The sequence below is a fragment of the Xyrauchen texanus genome, chromosome 39 (genome assembly GCF_025860055.1).
Source record: "Xyrauchen texanus isolate HMW12.3.18 chromosome 39, RBS_HiC_50CHRs, whole genome shotgun sequence".
In the NCBI taxonomy this organism is placed as follows: domain Eukaryota; kingdom Metazoa; phylum Chordata; class Actinopteri; order Cypriniformes; family Catostomidae; genus Xyrauchen; species Xyrauchen texanus.
This window is the reverse complement of record NC_068314.1, coordinates 6,959,317-6,973,395: the sequence shown is the minus strand read 5'-3', so window position 1 is coordinate 6,973,395 and position 14,079 is coordinate 6,959,317. Positions and strand designations below refer to the sequence as shown.

At 38.6% G+C, this 14,079-nt stretch overlaps 1 protein-coding gene across 1 annotated transcript; it reads right to left on the bottom strand.

Annotated features, from left to right (window-relative positions):
• Positions 1-798: 798 nt before the first annotated feature.
• Positions 799-13,069, bottom strand: LOC127632647 (solute carrier family 45 member 3-like). The gene is made up of 5 exons (XM_052111353.1): positions 12,950-13,069; positions 6,397-6,594; positions 4,501-5,316; positions 2,740-3,005; positions 799-1,879 (listed from the first exon to the last, which is right to left on the bottom strand). Exons 2-5 carry the CDS (start codon positions 6,536-6,538, stop codon positions 1,451-1,453), a joined length of 1,653 nt encoding a protein of 550 aa, XP_051967313.1. The 5' UTR covers positions 6,539-6,594; positions 12,950-13,069; the 3' UTR covers positions 799-1,450.
• Positions 13,070-14,079: the final 1,010 nt, after the last annotated feature.

The following is a 14,079-nucleotide window of genomic DNA, read 5'->3' as shown; positions in this document are numbered from 1 at the left end:
TAACTGCATAAATGAAAACAGGTGTTATATAACCACAAGATGGCAGTAGCTGAAAAAGAAACTTCAAATTTGCAAACACCCACACTATTTCTGTAGTATATTCTAAGTATACTTGAAAATGTTCTCTATGTGTGGAACAAATGACCATATTACCCATAAGATCAACTTAATGGTCCATTTCCAGTGTATTGAATGAACAAAGTAAAAAATGTATTCATTATTTGATCAAACAACTAAATAGTTAATAATTTCCAAGTTGATGATTACTCATATGCAACGTGGTGGTCATGTCACAACAATATAATATATTACTGTTTAAATATTTATTGTTGCATAATGCATACTGTTCCACTTATTATTAAAAAAAGTAATGTAGTATACTCCACAGTAATGACATAGTAGTAAACCGTAGTATTCCATTCCAAATAGAGCAATGTAAAAGGAAGGTCAAGTCGAGAGTATCGCATTATGTACATTATGTACATTTGCATACTGCACACAATACTGCATAGCAACAGTTGTGTGGTAGTACAGCAAGTATGCAATTACAAGCATAGCCAGTTTTCCATAAAGAACAATAATCAGGAACTTCAAACTAACACTATTATTGCGTTGTAGATAGCTTTTATCATTTAGATAACGTTGCTATGTTAAAAGCAACTTTATCTCATAGAACCAAAACAAATATTAAAGATGCATTTGAAAAACAATAAAATGACAGAATAATTTAAGTAAGACACATTAAATTAAATGCATAGAAATATTATTGAGACTTCTAAGAAAGTCAAGTCCTGTTTTTCCAATAAATTAAGCCAAAGTCATGCTAAAGAGAAGCATAACTAGCAAATCTTCAGATGAATAAATAACCTATATGAACCATATATGTAAACATCACTCTTCTTATAGGTTTGCCTTGATAATTTCATAAGCATGTTAGAGTAAACCAGTTTATCTGACAGTAATATGTGTTATACAGCATCAATCTGTCATTTGAATATTAACATGTTTTACTCTTCTGCACTTGTAGAGTTCATCAGACACAAATCATTTAATACTTTCATCGTACTTTGTGTAAGTGCTTTCCTTGAAAGGGTATAACATTTTTCGATATTGCAAATGGCCAGATGGATATAAGACAATAGAGGTTAGATAACCATCATTTTGTCAAATACATTTTGAACTATTATTAACAATGATAATGCAACACCCTTTAACATTTACTCTAAAGCCACAATTTTACTTAATATTTTACAAGCATTGCTTTTTAAAATAAAGTGCTTGCTAAGTGACACATCACCATCAATCTTTCCAAATATATTAAAATATAGTACACTAAAACATTCAAACATTACTTAAAACAGAATCAGCTGCCTTTTACATTTTTTAAGCCTTCTATGGCCTTTTAAGTTTCTTGTCACAATCTAGAGTCCTTGTCTCTAGGTGACATTAGTCATTTTGTGTCCATATCGGTCTTTTCGAAGACAATTTTAGTGGAGAAATACACAGCCACCACACTCAGCAAAGATGCACATGCCATGTAGGCAGTTACACTGTGAAAGAACTGCACAATGGAGCCCATGAAAAGAGAAGGCACTACCTGAGACAGCAGGTAGGCACTGTCCAATATGGCTATGTCTGTACCCATGCCTCTGAGGGCTGGGGGTTGTGACTCAATGGGAAAAGACACTTGCAGATTAAGTGGTTTTGAGGTTGGTAGGTTATTTTGGAAGGGTATCAATTTGGGTGGGCCACCAGGGTATACATTGACGCACCCATTGGTCCTTTTCAGCTTGGTCAAGGACTGTATGTCGGTAGATTTGACCAACTGCAGATCCTTCCCACTGATATCAATTTTGCATTTGTCACTGGAAAAATACACCTGAAAAGTAAGTAAAATGTTTTGTTTTAGAGTTGTTGAAGATGCTTAAGCCAAAAAAACTGATTAGAACAATATTCATAATATAAAGCTATGGTGTCCTTTTCTATGCTTAATTTACAGCTATGGTGCAGATTTTGAAACAATGAGATTTCACTGTGTGCGGGGCTACCATCATGACACAACAGAATTAAATACCAAGGGACTGAGAACGAATGTTGCTTGTTGTGGTCGTGGCTGGCTAGAACAAAAAAAAAAATTAACATGGATAGGTTTCGGAATGAAGAACCAGTTCTTAATAAAAAAAAAAAAGGAAGTTCCGTTCCATGAATAGATTAAAGTTATACATTCCTTCACCGATTTGTACAGAACAAAAAGACTCTAAGAATGATTCCTGCACCAATATTCAGCAGTGCCATCGAACAGTTTTGTTATTATAAAATTAAACTTTAACCTAAAAAACTAGGGCTGTCGATTTAAAACGTTCATTTAGTGTGATTGATCATATATTTTTTTAATTATGCGCTAAAAAATGAACGCAATTAATTATGCCCTCGTCCTGCTCATAAATTCTGTAATAAATAATGTCCCTACTACCTAAGCAATTCAAGCTTGATGCACCACCTTGATGCAGCAGGGGGCAGTGAGCGTTCCAGCTGTTAAGGCAATGCGCCTTGTCAAACCAAATAATTGCCCTAAATTAAGGCATTTATTCAACAGCCCTAAAAAAAATTCCTTACGACTACCATTCCAAAAGTTGGAAGAAACTGAATTTATCACTTGTCATTTTGTCATGTCACACTTTGTTTGGACACCAAGTAAGATATGTGAGCATTAAATGTAGGTGCAATTAAACCCCTTACCTGTGTATTTGAGTGGTAAAGGCATGTTAGCGTGTAGGGCAGAATCTGCAGGGTGCAGAAGGTGTATCCTGTAGCAGCAGCCATAATGGTGACTAATGTAATGTTGTGAGAGACAGTCATGATAGCTGTACTCACTGCCAGGAGTACCATGCTGCTCAGATACAGCTTTCTAGTACCAACCCGCAACACCATACGCTCCATAACCAACGAGAAGAACACAGATGTCACACATTGCAGGAAAAGTCCCAGACTTGCCATTCGTACACCTGGAGTGACAAAGAGGCACAAAATCCTGTTATAAGCTTCAACAAATGATCACCGGAAGGGTTGTGGGTATGCTTTACCAAAATAAATTAAAATGTTTTTACATAGATATTTTCAAATAAGCAACTTTAGTTACAATTACAATTTAACACCTCTCTCATCCCAATAATGTTGCACATACTGTAAACTGCACGCAGTGTGTCAAAGCTAGAATGCTCGCTCCCAGTATAATTAAGCTATATATCAAGTGGTATGATGTCTATACAGGGGTGAAGTCATTGCAAGGAAACCAACATTTGTCTACATCAAAACAAAATATCACTTCAAATATAATTTATTAAAAAATAAAAATAAAAAACACTGAAAGCCAAACACAGCATACCGTTTTTACAAGACAGAGCCTTTGCCAACTGATGGTGAGATAAAGTAAAGCAAAAGTAACTTAAATAAAAAGTAACTCCATATAAAGTAACAATGTATTCATATTTATTAATTTTGCTGAAGTTTTTGTCTAAAGCGACTTACAGTACATTCAAGATATATACATTTTATCAGCAGTTGCATATCCTATAATTTTGTCAACATTTCGTCATACGAATATGCAACACTTGAGCATTTTGAGCTCCTCAATATGGGACGGTGACCCACCTCCAACCACCAAGTGGTCCCCCTTGAGCATTTTGATGCTTCAGTGTGGGACACAATGCTTTGTATATGGGACGTTTGGCCCTCTGACCATGGGAGCGGGACAGGAGAAGTGTGGGACTTCCTGATTAATACGACACAATTTGCAACCCAGGGAATTGAAACCCATGACCTTGCCTTTGCTGCATCATGCTAAACCAGTTGAGCTACAGATATTTTAAAAAATTAATAGTGACTTTTATTAGAAGTAAAACGTTCCCCAACACTTATCATTTGTTTCAGAATTATCACTTTTCAATGCAAATATTTAAACAAATGGTTTAAATTAGATTTATAAATATGCTTAACGTTGCTAAGTATAAAATGTAGTAGCTTTGCCGTTTGCCAAATTGTATTGTTTTCTCCGTCCTTCAGATGAGACGTTAAACCGAGGTCCTGACTCTCTGTGGTCATTAAAAATCCCCCCATTGGCCCCTATCTTTCATGGCCTCGTATTAATCTCCATCCCTGAATTGGCTACATCACTCTACTCTCTCTTCCCCACCAATAGCTGGTGTGTGGTGGGCGTTCTGGCGCACTATGGCTGCCGTAGCATCATCCCTATGCTATGTAAAGCACTTTGAGTGCCTAGAAAAGCGCTATATAAATGTAAGGAATTATTGTTTCAATAGTCCATATTAATTTAAAATGAAATACTCCACATGTACTCTCAATTCATAATATGTACATTATTTAAAGATTACTCAGTTCAGTTTGGTGGAAAGTTGTTGTAATTAAAATGCCTAAATCTTAAAAACAGGCATAAATATGTACAGTAAATTTTTGCGTATATACAGTATTATTAAACCGCACCTTCGTCATAGCGTATCCTTCCTAGGGATCCAGGCTCTGCGTTGGGCACCCCTTTATATAATCCTTCTCCAACGAAGTCTGTGTAGAACAGCATAAAGGACATAAGAGCCATCCAACTGCACAGCTCAGCGACGAACAGCCTTGCAATGACTTTTGGCATTCGACTGCAGAGCGTGTAGAGTCGAGGAAGCACAGACAGGATGGAAGAGAGTGTTTTTCGGCAGAAAAGAACCCTGGGGAATGTTGAACAGGCATTCCAACAAGTCCTAGTGTTTGCAGGCTTTCTGGAGTTCTCGACTTCTCCGACTCTTTCTCTTCCAGTGTGCTCTTCAGAGATAAAAGTTGTACCCATCAAACAAGCAAGAAAGACAAAGGTAAGCACAATGTAAATGAAGGCCTCTTGACCACCCAGGTAGACCACAGCATCCGAAGTGGTCCAGTCAACTGCGGGTAGCAGGTAGCCCAGACATCCACCCAGGCTGATCATTAGGGAGTACACAGAGAAGGCCTTGCAGCTCTCATCTTCTCCAGGGAAGAGATCTGATACTAGGGCCTCCAAAGGGGAGAAGCAGGCCTGGCCGCAGAATTCCATCAAGCAGATGGCAAGAATTAGTAGTGGGACCTCCAGCCAATGGTATTCTTGGGTTGTAAACAGGGTGACGAGGGTGGACGTCTGAGGGATGATCAGTAGTCCAAGAAGGACACCTATGCACAATGCCCAGATGTAGGGTCGTCGGCGGCCATATTTACTTCTCAAACTATCACTTGCTGAGCCAATTAAAGGAACAAAGATCAACCCCAGCATGGGTCCCACACCTGAATAAAAAGATTAAAATGGTAGAACATTTATGGAAATACATACTGGTGTGTAAAATAGGTTTAGGGATTTTGGGAAAACCCTAAACCAAGTCTGTAGAATAACAGTATGTTGGCTTAATTATATTGTTAGAAAACCAAGACTTTGCTTTAAATTTTATTAGATATCATAAAACATTAAAACAAAATTATCATAAAAAAATATTATAGCATAGTTATTTTTGAGTTAACAACCAAAGTTGTTGATCACTGAGGAATTTGATTTCTAAACCAAGATAGAGAGAGAGCAACTTAAGGGATAAAACTTATATATATATATATAACTTATATATATATACAAAAAATCAATCAATCTATCTATCTATCTATCTATCTATCTATCTATCTATCTATCTATCTATCTATCTATCTATCTATCTATCTATCTGTCTGTCTGTCTGTCTGTCTGTCTGTCTGTCTGTCTGTCTGTCTGTCTGTCTGTCTGTCTGTCTGTCTGTCTGTCTGTCTGTCTGTCTGGCATTTTCAAGCCAACATCAAAGTTTGTCTTGACAAACTTAACCTATCCAGTTATTATGTTTCCACCCTAAACCGTTGTTGTGATTATAGTCCGTGTTAGTGTGTAATGCTTAGATTATTGCTTTAGAGCATCAAACCTAAAATGTGTTTCTGCGTCAAAGTGACTCAAAATGAACAAGTCACACATTTTGCCACTTGACCAGTTGAATTTGTTTCCGCAACTCTCACATGAAATCACTGTGTGAAAACTGAAACCCCAGCCTGCAAACTTTATGATTACCAACCCAGATCTAACCCTATGATCAATAGGCCACACTAACAAAACATTTAACACTATTTCTTAAGAAAATATGGCGGTGTTTGCCCATGCAAAACTCGCTACCACAAAGTTGGGCCCGTTAATTCTTCCATGATTTTTTTGTGTCCCTGTGATATTCTGGTGGCTAGATATGGCTGGTGCACAATCTGATGTATTCATCTCCATGAATAGCAACAACCATAGCACCATAGCAAACACCAAAAATAAAAGTTCATAATATCAGCCAACTTATTGTGTAGGCTTACCTAGAACCATGGTCATGAAGCGCTCCTCTACCCCTGCCTCCAGCAGCATTGGAGGGATGTAGATGGTCCCAGCAGCCAGGCATACCTCCAGGCCACATGTTAATGCATTAATCAAGAACAACTCCGAGATCTTGCCATGCATGTCCAGATTCTTCACTCTTTCGTCTCTTCTTCTCTCCTTCTCCTTTGTTCTGTCCTCTGTAATGGTGAAAGTATTTGTTTAGCCAATCCACCTCCTTGAATGCTCTCAGTATTGATGCATATATCCATCACTATACTTTTAAAAATGTATTCCACTACAGATTACAGAATAGATGCTGTAAAATGTAATTTGTAATGTATTTCGTTGGATTACTCAAATTCAGTAACGTATTTTAAATACTCTGGATTACTTCTTAAACACTAGTAGATTTTTTCACTTGTTTTGACTTTTAAAACAACCAGTACAGTAAGACAAAATACACATGTTAAAATGCATGCTCTGAAAAACCTGAATATCTTATGCAGTATTGTTTCTAAAACAAGATAAAATAGACAAATTGATCTTGTTTTAAGGATTTTTAGATATTTTTACAGATAGACAATGCAAAAATTATTATCAAGAATATGATTTTTGCCCTAATATTAAAGGTCTTTCTATATCGTACCTGATAACATGTGCATGTAAAATGGCTAGAAATAGCATTTTAGCTTAGCGTAATGCTGACAATTTACACAAGGTTTATTTCTATTTCTTCTGCTCCAAACTTACTTCAATCTTACTTCTCTGTCTGCTCAAATTAATGTAACACATCATAAGAAAGTGTTTCACCGCTGTTCAAATGCAATTTCGATAGCATATTTTTTTATGTAGAAATGTTTTCCATCTGAAAGGACTAAATATTACATGAAACAAATGACAATGAAATGCAAAGTAATCTCTTCAGTAATAAAAATACTTTTTGAATGTAACTGCATTCTAATTACCAATTATTACAATTTTAACTGTAGTGGAATACAGTTACTTATATTTTGTATTTTAAATACATATTCCCATTACATGTATTCTGTTACTCCCCAACCCTGCCTATCCAGTGAGTGCGTTCACTGGAATCGAACCCACGACCTTGCTATTACTAGGTTAATTCTTTAATTGTTTAGCTACAGCAACGCATTTTAGTAGCATATGCAGCAATACAAAATGTACATTAATTTTGAATTCATAAACACATCCTATTAAGTCAATGTATGCGCCCGCATTTAAGATTTATAAAAGGATCTCATTGCATCATTACTGTCACAGTCTGTCTCCCTCATGTGTCTTCAAGGACTCTTATTTCGTAGTTTTCTCCTGCACTACATTTCCCAGAATTAACAGCCCCATCATTCCCACCTGCTCATCATCATCCTTACAAGTATTCCATTCCCTCATTTAGTTCATTGTGTATAAATACCCTCTAGTTTTGCCCATTCCTTTGATAGTCCTTGAAGTGTTACATTTTGCTGTTACTTTGTGATGTTAAGCTTTATGGTTTGTTCTACCCCAGTATTTGTTCCATTCCAGCAAATGAAATTAATGATTGAATGATTCTTGTAACCCACACACACACACACACATGATGAGACAGTCACAATGTTGAGTCAAGCTGGTGTTTACTGAGGCAGGCAAAGGTACAATACGGGAAATCCAGAGGAAGAATGGTCAGGGGAGCGATAAGTCGAAAGCCGGGGAATCAGGATTGGGTAAAGGGGCAAATCAGGGAGACAGTGGTCAACGAGAGCGGGAGGTCGAAGCCGGGAAACAGGACACAACTAGACGGGACTAGCGGGAGCAAAAGACAGGGGAACTAGGGGATGACTAGTGCTGGCAAAGCAAAGGGGAAAACTAAACAATATCCAACCGGCATGAGATGAAAGGGTTGTGATATATATAGGGGCGAGTGCAGGTGTAAACAATGATGGGTGATCAGACGAGTACAGGTGAAACTAATGTGGTGACTGAGAGCGGACTTGCGAGCCCGAGGAGGGAGACCTGCTAACGAGCATGAGAGCTCGAGGGAGCAAAACGAGCGTGCAAGCTCGAGGGAGCAAAACGAGCGTGCGAGCTCGAGGGAGCAGAACGAGCGTGGAAGCTCGAGGGAGCAAAACGAGCGTGCGAGCTCGAGGGAGCAAAACGAGCGTGCGAGCTCGAGGGAGCAGAACGAGCGTGGAAGCTCGAGGGAGCAAAACGAGCGTGCGAGCTCGAGGGAGCAAAACGAGCGTGCGAGCTCGAGGGAGCAAAACGAGCGTGGAAGTTCGAGGGAGCAAAACGAGCGTGCGAGCTCGAGGGGGCGGAACGAGCGTGGAAGCTCGAGGGGGCGGAGCGAGGGAGCGGGGTTCGTGACAATTCTACTCCTGTGTTTCCTCTCTTCCACTCCAAGACATCCCGCATTACAGAAGGACTGACCAACAAAAAATATGGATACACCTACCTGTTCCTCCTAAAGTCCTCCTCCACTCCAGCAATCCCTCTAATCCTCCTCTCCTACACGTCCAGACCCACAAGAGTCATGACGCTGACCGGAATACACCGCCAATTTCTGCCAACTCATCACTTACACCACTTTCTCCGACACCTACCTCGGTGCCATCTATGGTATGGGCTTAAGCTTCCTCCATTACACAGCCCTTCCACAAGTAGAGAATCTTCCCTTCTTGGAATTTGTCTGAGCCACGCTGAACCTCCATTCCCCCTCCTTGACGCCTGCCACGGTCTATGAGCCAGAGCCCACTCCTGCCAAGGTCAAAGAGCCTGTAGCCTCGACCGTCCCGGAGCCTGAGCCTGTAGCCTCGACCGTCCCAGAGCCTGAGCCTGTAGCCTCGACTGTCCCAGAGCCTGAGCCTGTAGTCTCGACCGTCCCAGAGCCCAGCCAGCCATCAGCCTTGTCCCCAACAGACCAAAAACCAGAGCCCACCACAGACTCAGAGCCCAAGCCCGTCACCGAGTGCCGGTTCCCCTCAAGTCACTAGCTCAACCATCAGCCCCGGTGACTCCACAGACAAGGTGATCTGCCTACCTTCCGCCTTCACCTTCTGAACCCTAGACCCCGCCTTGATCCACCGATCCCTCTTCACCACCATGGCCCTACGTCTCCTCATCTCCACTGTGGGCCATTGGCCTGTCGGCATCACCAGGGTCCTTCATCCCTCCAGCTCCGCCTCGCTCTGCCTTCGGCTCTACCAAGGACCTCCTTCCCTCCGGCTCCACCTCTTTCCTCCGATCCTCCAGTTTCACCTTGGTCCTCCGAGCCTTCTGCACTGCATTGGTCCTCCGAGCCTCTGGCTCCGCCCTGGTCCTTCATGCCTTCGGCTATGCTCAGGGCACTAGGATCCCCAGTTCTGCCCCTCGAGCCACTCACGGCTCAACCTTCAATGACTCCGCCTACCCTGGCTCCACCTTCCACGGCTCTGCCTCTCATGACTCAGTCTCATAGGCCTCCTGATCCTGTCTCTGCTCTGTGGCCTCCTCCTGGTCCTGTCCCTGTTCTGTGGCCTCCTCCTGATCCTGTCCCTGTTCTGTGGCCTCCTCCTGATCCTGTCCCTGTTTTGTGGCCTCCTCCTGATCCTGTCCCTGCTCTGTGGCCTCCTCCTGATCCTGTCCCTGCTCTGTGGCCTCTTCCTGATCCTATCCTTGCTCCGTGGCTGCCCCCGAATCCATTCCCAGCCCTGAAGCCGCCCCCCAGGCCCCCAGATCCATTCCCAGCCCTGAAGTCACCCCATAGGCCTCCTGATCATCCTCCGTGTGTCCTTCATCTTCTGCATCACTCTACCCTCCTCATCCATCTTTGGGCACCAGCAGTCAAAGCCAAAAGGTTTGCTGTCCTTTTCTGCATTACGCGGCGGCTCATTTTAGCTTATCGCGGCCTTACCTAAACTTGCTGATTCTGACTTTTAAGTGTGTGTGTGATTGTGACCCTTGAGAACCAGGATGTGTGAGTACAGAATATGAAACCCCTTTATTCAACACAGAACAGATAGCAAAAACATGCATACTCTGTTTGTTCTGTACATATAAAGTAATAATGACTTTCACTCTACTGATGATCTTTGACTTCAAAGAAAGACAAATATCAATGATCTTATATTTTCTTCTACGTGAGGCCCAAATGCAATCACAGCATATCTAATAAAGCAGGGTTTTTCATAGATTGTGAATTTAACACATTTGCATTTATGCAACTGGCAGATGTTTTATCCAAAGCAACTTTAAATGCATTCAAGCTATACATTTGATCAGTATGTGTATTGCCTGGGAATCAAACCTATAGCCTTGAAAACAATCCATCTTGCATTTATCAGAATCAGTATCAGCTTTATTGCCAGGTATGTGTACACATACGAGGAATTTGACTCAGGATTGTACATTGCTCACGATGTGCTTACTCATACAAAAATACAATAACACAATAATAAAATAAAATCAGACACAGGCTACAGTGTAGACAACACTAATATACACAATATGAACAAAACCAATATAGACATATTGACAAATAGTGCAGTGATCAGAGTGCAAAGGATGCAGGTGTAAAGTTATTATTATCATTATTATGTACATGTTGGAGGTGGATGTGATATACAGGTACACATACATGCATACATGTACACAGTGCGATGAAGCATAGTGCAAAGGATGCTGGACTAAATAGTATAAGTTATCAAAATGAAATAAATTTAAAACACTTTATGAGACAAATGATTATTCCAAGGTATGTGCAATTTCTTTGCCTCGCTAGTTTCTGTCTTTCCAGTGATTTCTTGTAACCTAAAACAATCCAGTCATTACTTTCTGGAAGGAAATGTAAGCTGTTCTCTTTTTTTACTTCCAGTTTAAGTGACACAATGACTGCATATTTTCATTTTCCATTGGTTGGAGAAATTTGAGATTCCTGAAAGTCCACACTGACGTGAATAACAGAAACATTGGAATGCCACCCTTTTAAATTTAGTCCATTCAGTAAACAGTAAATCTCACGAAACCCGTCAAGAAAATGGCAGGTTAATTTTTTACCCCAAAATATAAGAATATTAATGGTGACTTAGGCTGTGATTCTACCTAATATCACATTTTTTGTCCCATAGAAGAAAGTAATTTAGGCTTGGGACAACATGGGGGTGAGTAAATATAGACAAAATTAAAAAACAATTGTGAACTAACTAAAAACATACGTTAGCCTATTTTTAAGATTTACTCATTTTAATTTATTAACATAATTCCATCAAATTGAATATTAAACAAATTAAAATGATTAAACTTAAAATAATAAATATAATTTATATATATATATATATATAAATTGTGTTACTTAATTGAGTTTACTAAATTCAGTTTTATAGAATTGTTTATAAAATGTGTAAATCTAAAATATTTTATATATTGTACCATTTCGCAAATTAATTTATTAATCAATCACTGTAAAAATGAAATAAAAAATTTATTGTAGTGATGGGAATCTTATTAGAATTACCATAAAGAATAATGGGAATTACAAAGATCTCAAAAAGTAAATCTGACCATACACACATTACGGAAATTATAATTTAGAGGGAAATGTGTTAAATTGTTCATATTTGTGAGTGATTTCCCTTAATATGAAAGCCATTTTTACCTATAAAACTACCTATATTTTTGCATATTTTGCAAAGCTTATTTAATTTATAATCCTACAATTTACAGGTTGTATAGAAATACTATGAGGTCACTTAAGTTCAGAATGTTTTCTTGTGTACTTTTATGATAACTGTAACTGCTAACTTCCCTTTGATGCAGCACATTGAGAGCTTATAAGGAAGGAAGCAGGCATATTTTTAGATGCATCATGCACAAATACATTTGAATTTAGGTGTGGCACTCTTTTATTTTCCTGTCAAATCTATGCATTTGGCACATGTCTTGCTTAAAATTAAAAAGTATAAAATTAAATAGATTAATTATATCCTGTGTTTTTCATAACATATGTCTATGACAGGTAAAAGCACTCATATGTGAGATGACCTTGGCACTTCAGATACGGCAGCGAACCTTAAAGGCACTGCAAATCTGATGGTGTCCGACTACACCTATATTAAGATAAATTTAAGAAGTGTGAAACCATAAAAAATTGTCATTGAACCTTCTGTTTAGTTTATTATTTATAGAAAATCCAAGTAAGATATGTAAATGTACCTATTAAAAAAGTTAGTTATTAAATGAATTATATTTAATACCATGTACAGTTAATTATTAAAGCAATTCCCTTATTAGTACAGAAATAGAAATAATCACACTCATTTATCAACTGTATCAACTAACAGAAATACAAAGGTCATTGCATTTAATGCACCAATATCTATTTCCAATATCAATCAATATCAGTTGTATAAGGACAATTAACATTTTATAACTTTATGGTTTTACAGCCACAGGTGCACAGATATAGATATAGGTCCACTATAGGCCATCTGTAATACAATATTATATATATAAAAAACCTAACAAACGATTTAGAAGTACTGTAAACAGTAAAAAAAAAAAAAAAAAAAATGTAATACATACGTTTTACTTCCTTATGAAAGTACGTTATGAAGTGAAATCTCTATAGTCCTCTTTTGTGGCTAGATATTGTCTTCTTGATTCCAGTGTGAATGTTTACAAACTGCTGTACCGATACTTCTATCACTACAGTACAGCTACACTACAGTACTATCAGTACAGCTTTGAGGAGCGGTTTGCAATTGCGTGTCAGGAAGTGGGAGGGAAAACAGTGTGAATACACACGACTGCAAAGCCACATCATAAAGACAGTGTTTGCTATTCTACATTCTAAAAAAGTGTCTACTTTTTCCCCTACAATAGATAATTCCATTCAAGTATATATATATATATATTCATTCAAAGGCATACACTACAGTCTTCAAAGACAAAGGACAACTGGCTCTAACAAGGACAGAAATAGATGTGGAAGGCCAGATGTACAACTAAACAAGAGGATAAGTACATCAGAGTCCCTAGTTTGAGAAATAGACACCTTAAATGTCCTCAGCTGACAGCTTCATTGAATTCTACCCGCTCAACACCAGTTTCAAGTACAACAGTAAAGAGAAGACTCAGGGGTGCAGGCCTTATGGGAAGAATTGCAAATAAATAGCCAATTTTTTAAACACAAAAACAAAAAGAAAAGGTTAGAGTGGGAAAGAAACCCAGACATTGTTTAACTGATAATTGGAAAATAATTAGTATAGGAGGATGCCAGTGTATATACACACAGGTATGCACACACACACACACACAAACACACACACACACACACACACACACACACACACAAACACACGCACAGTATAATGTATATATGTATACTGACAACACCAACAGATTGATTTAGTTGTCTATAAATGAAACATTTATTTATTCAAGACAAATATCATATTTAGATTATCATCTAAATCAGGGGTGTAGATTATGTGGGGGGAGGGGGGTGGTGGGATGGAGGGGAGGTAAGCCCTCCAATAATCAAAACAAGCAAGTACAATGCCACCAATATTTATACCATGATCAGTGGAAACATGGATATGTGAACATTTCTGGGTCATATACTGTATAACTCCCAATTAAAGAAAGAAATAGTTTGCATAAATAAAATTAAGGATATTAAATTAATATTTAAGCAGTGATGGGAAACTATA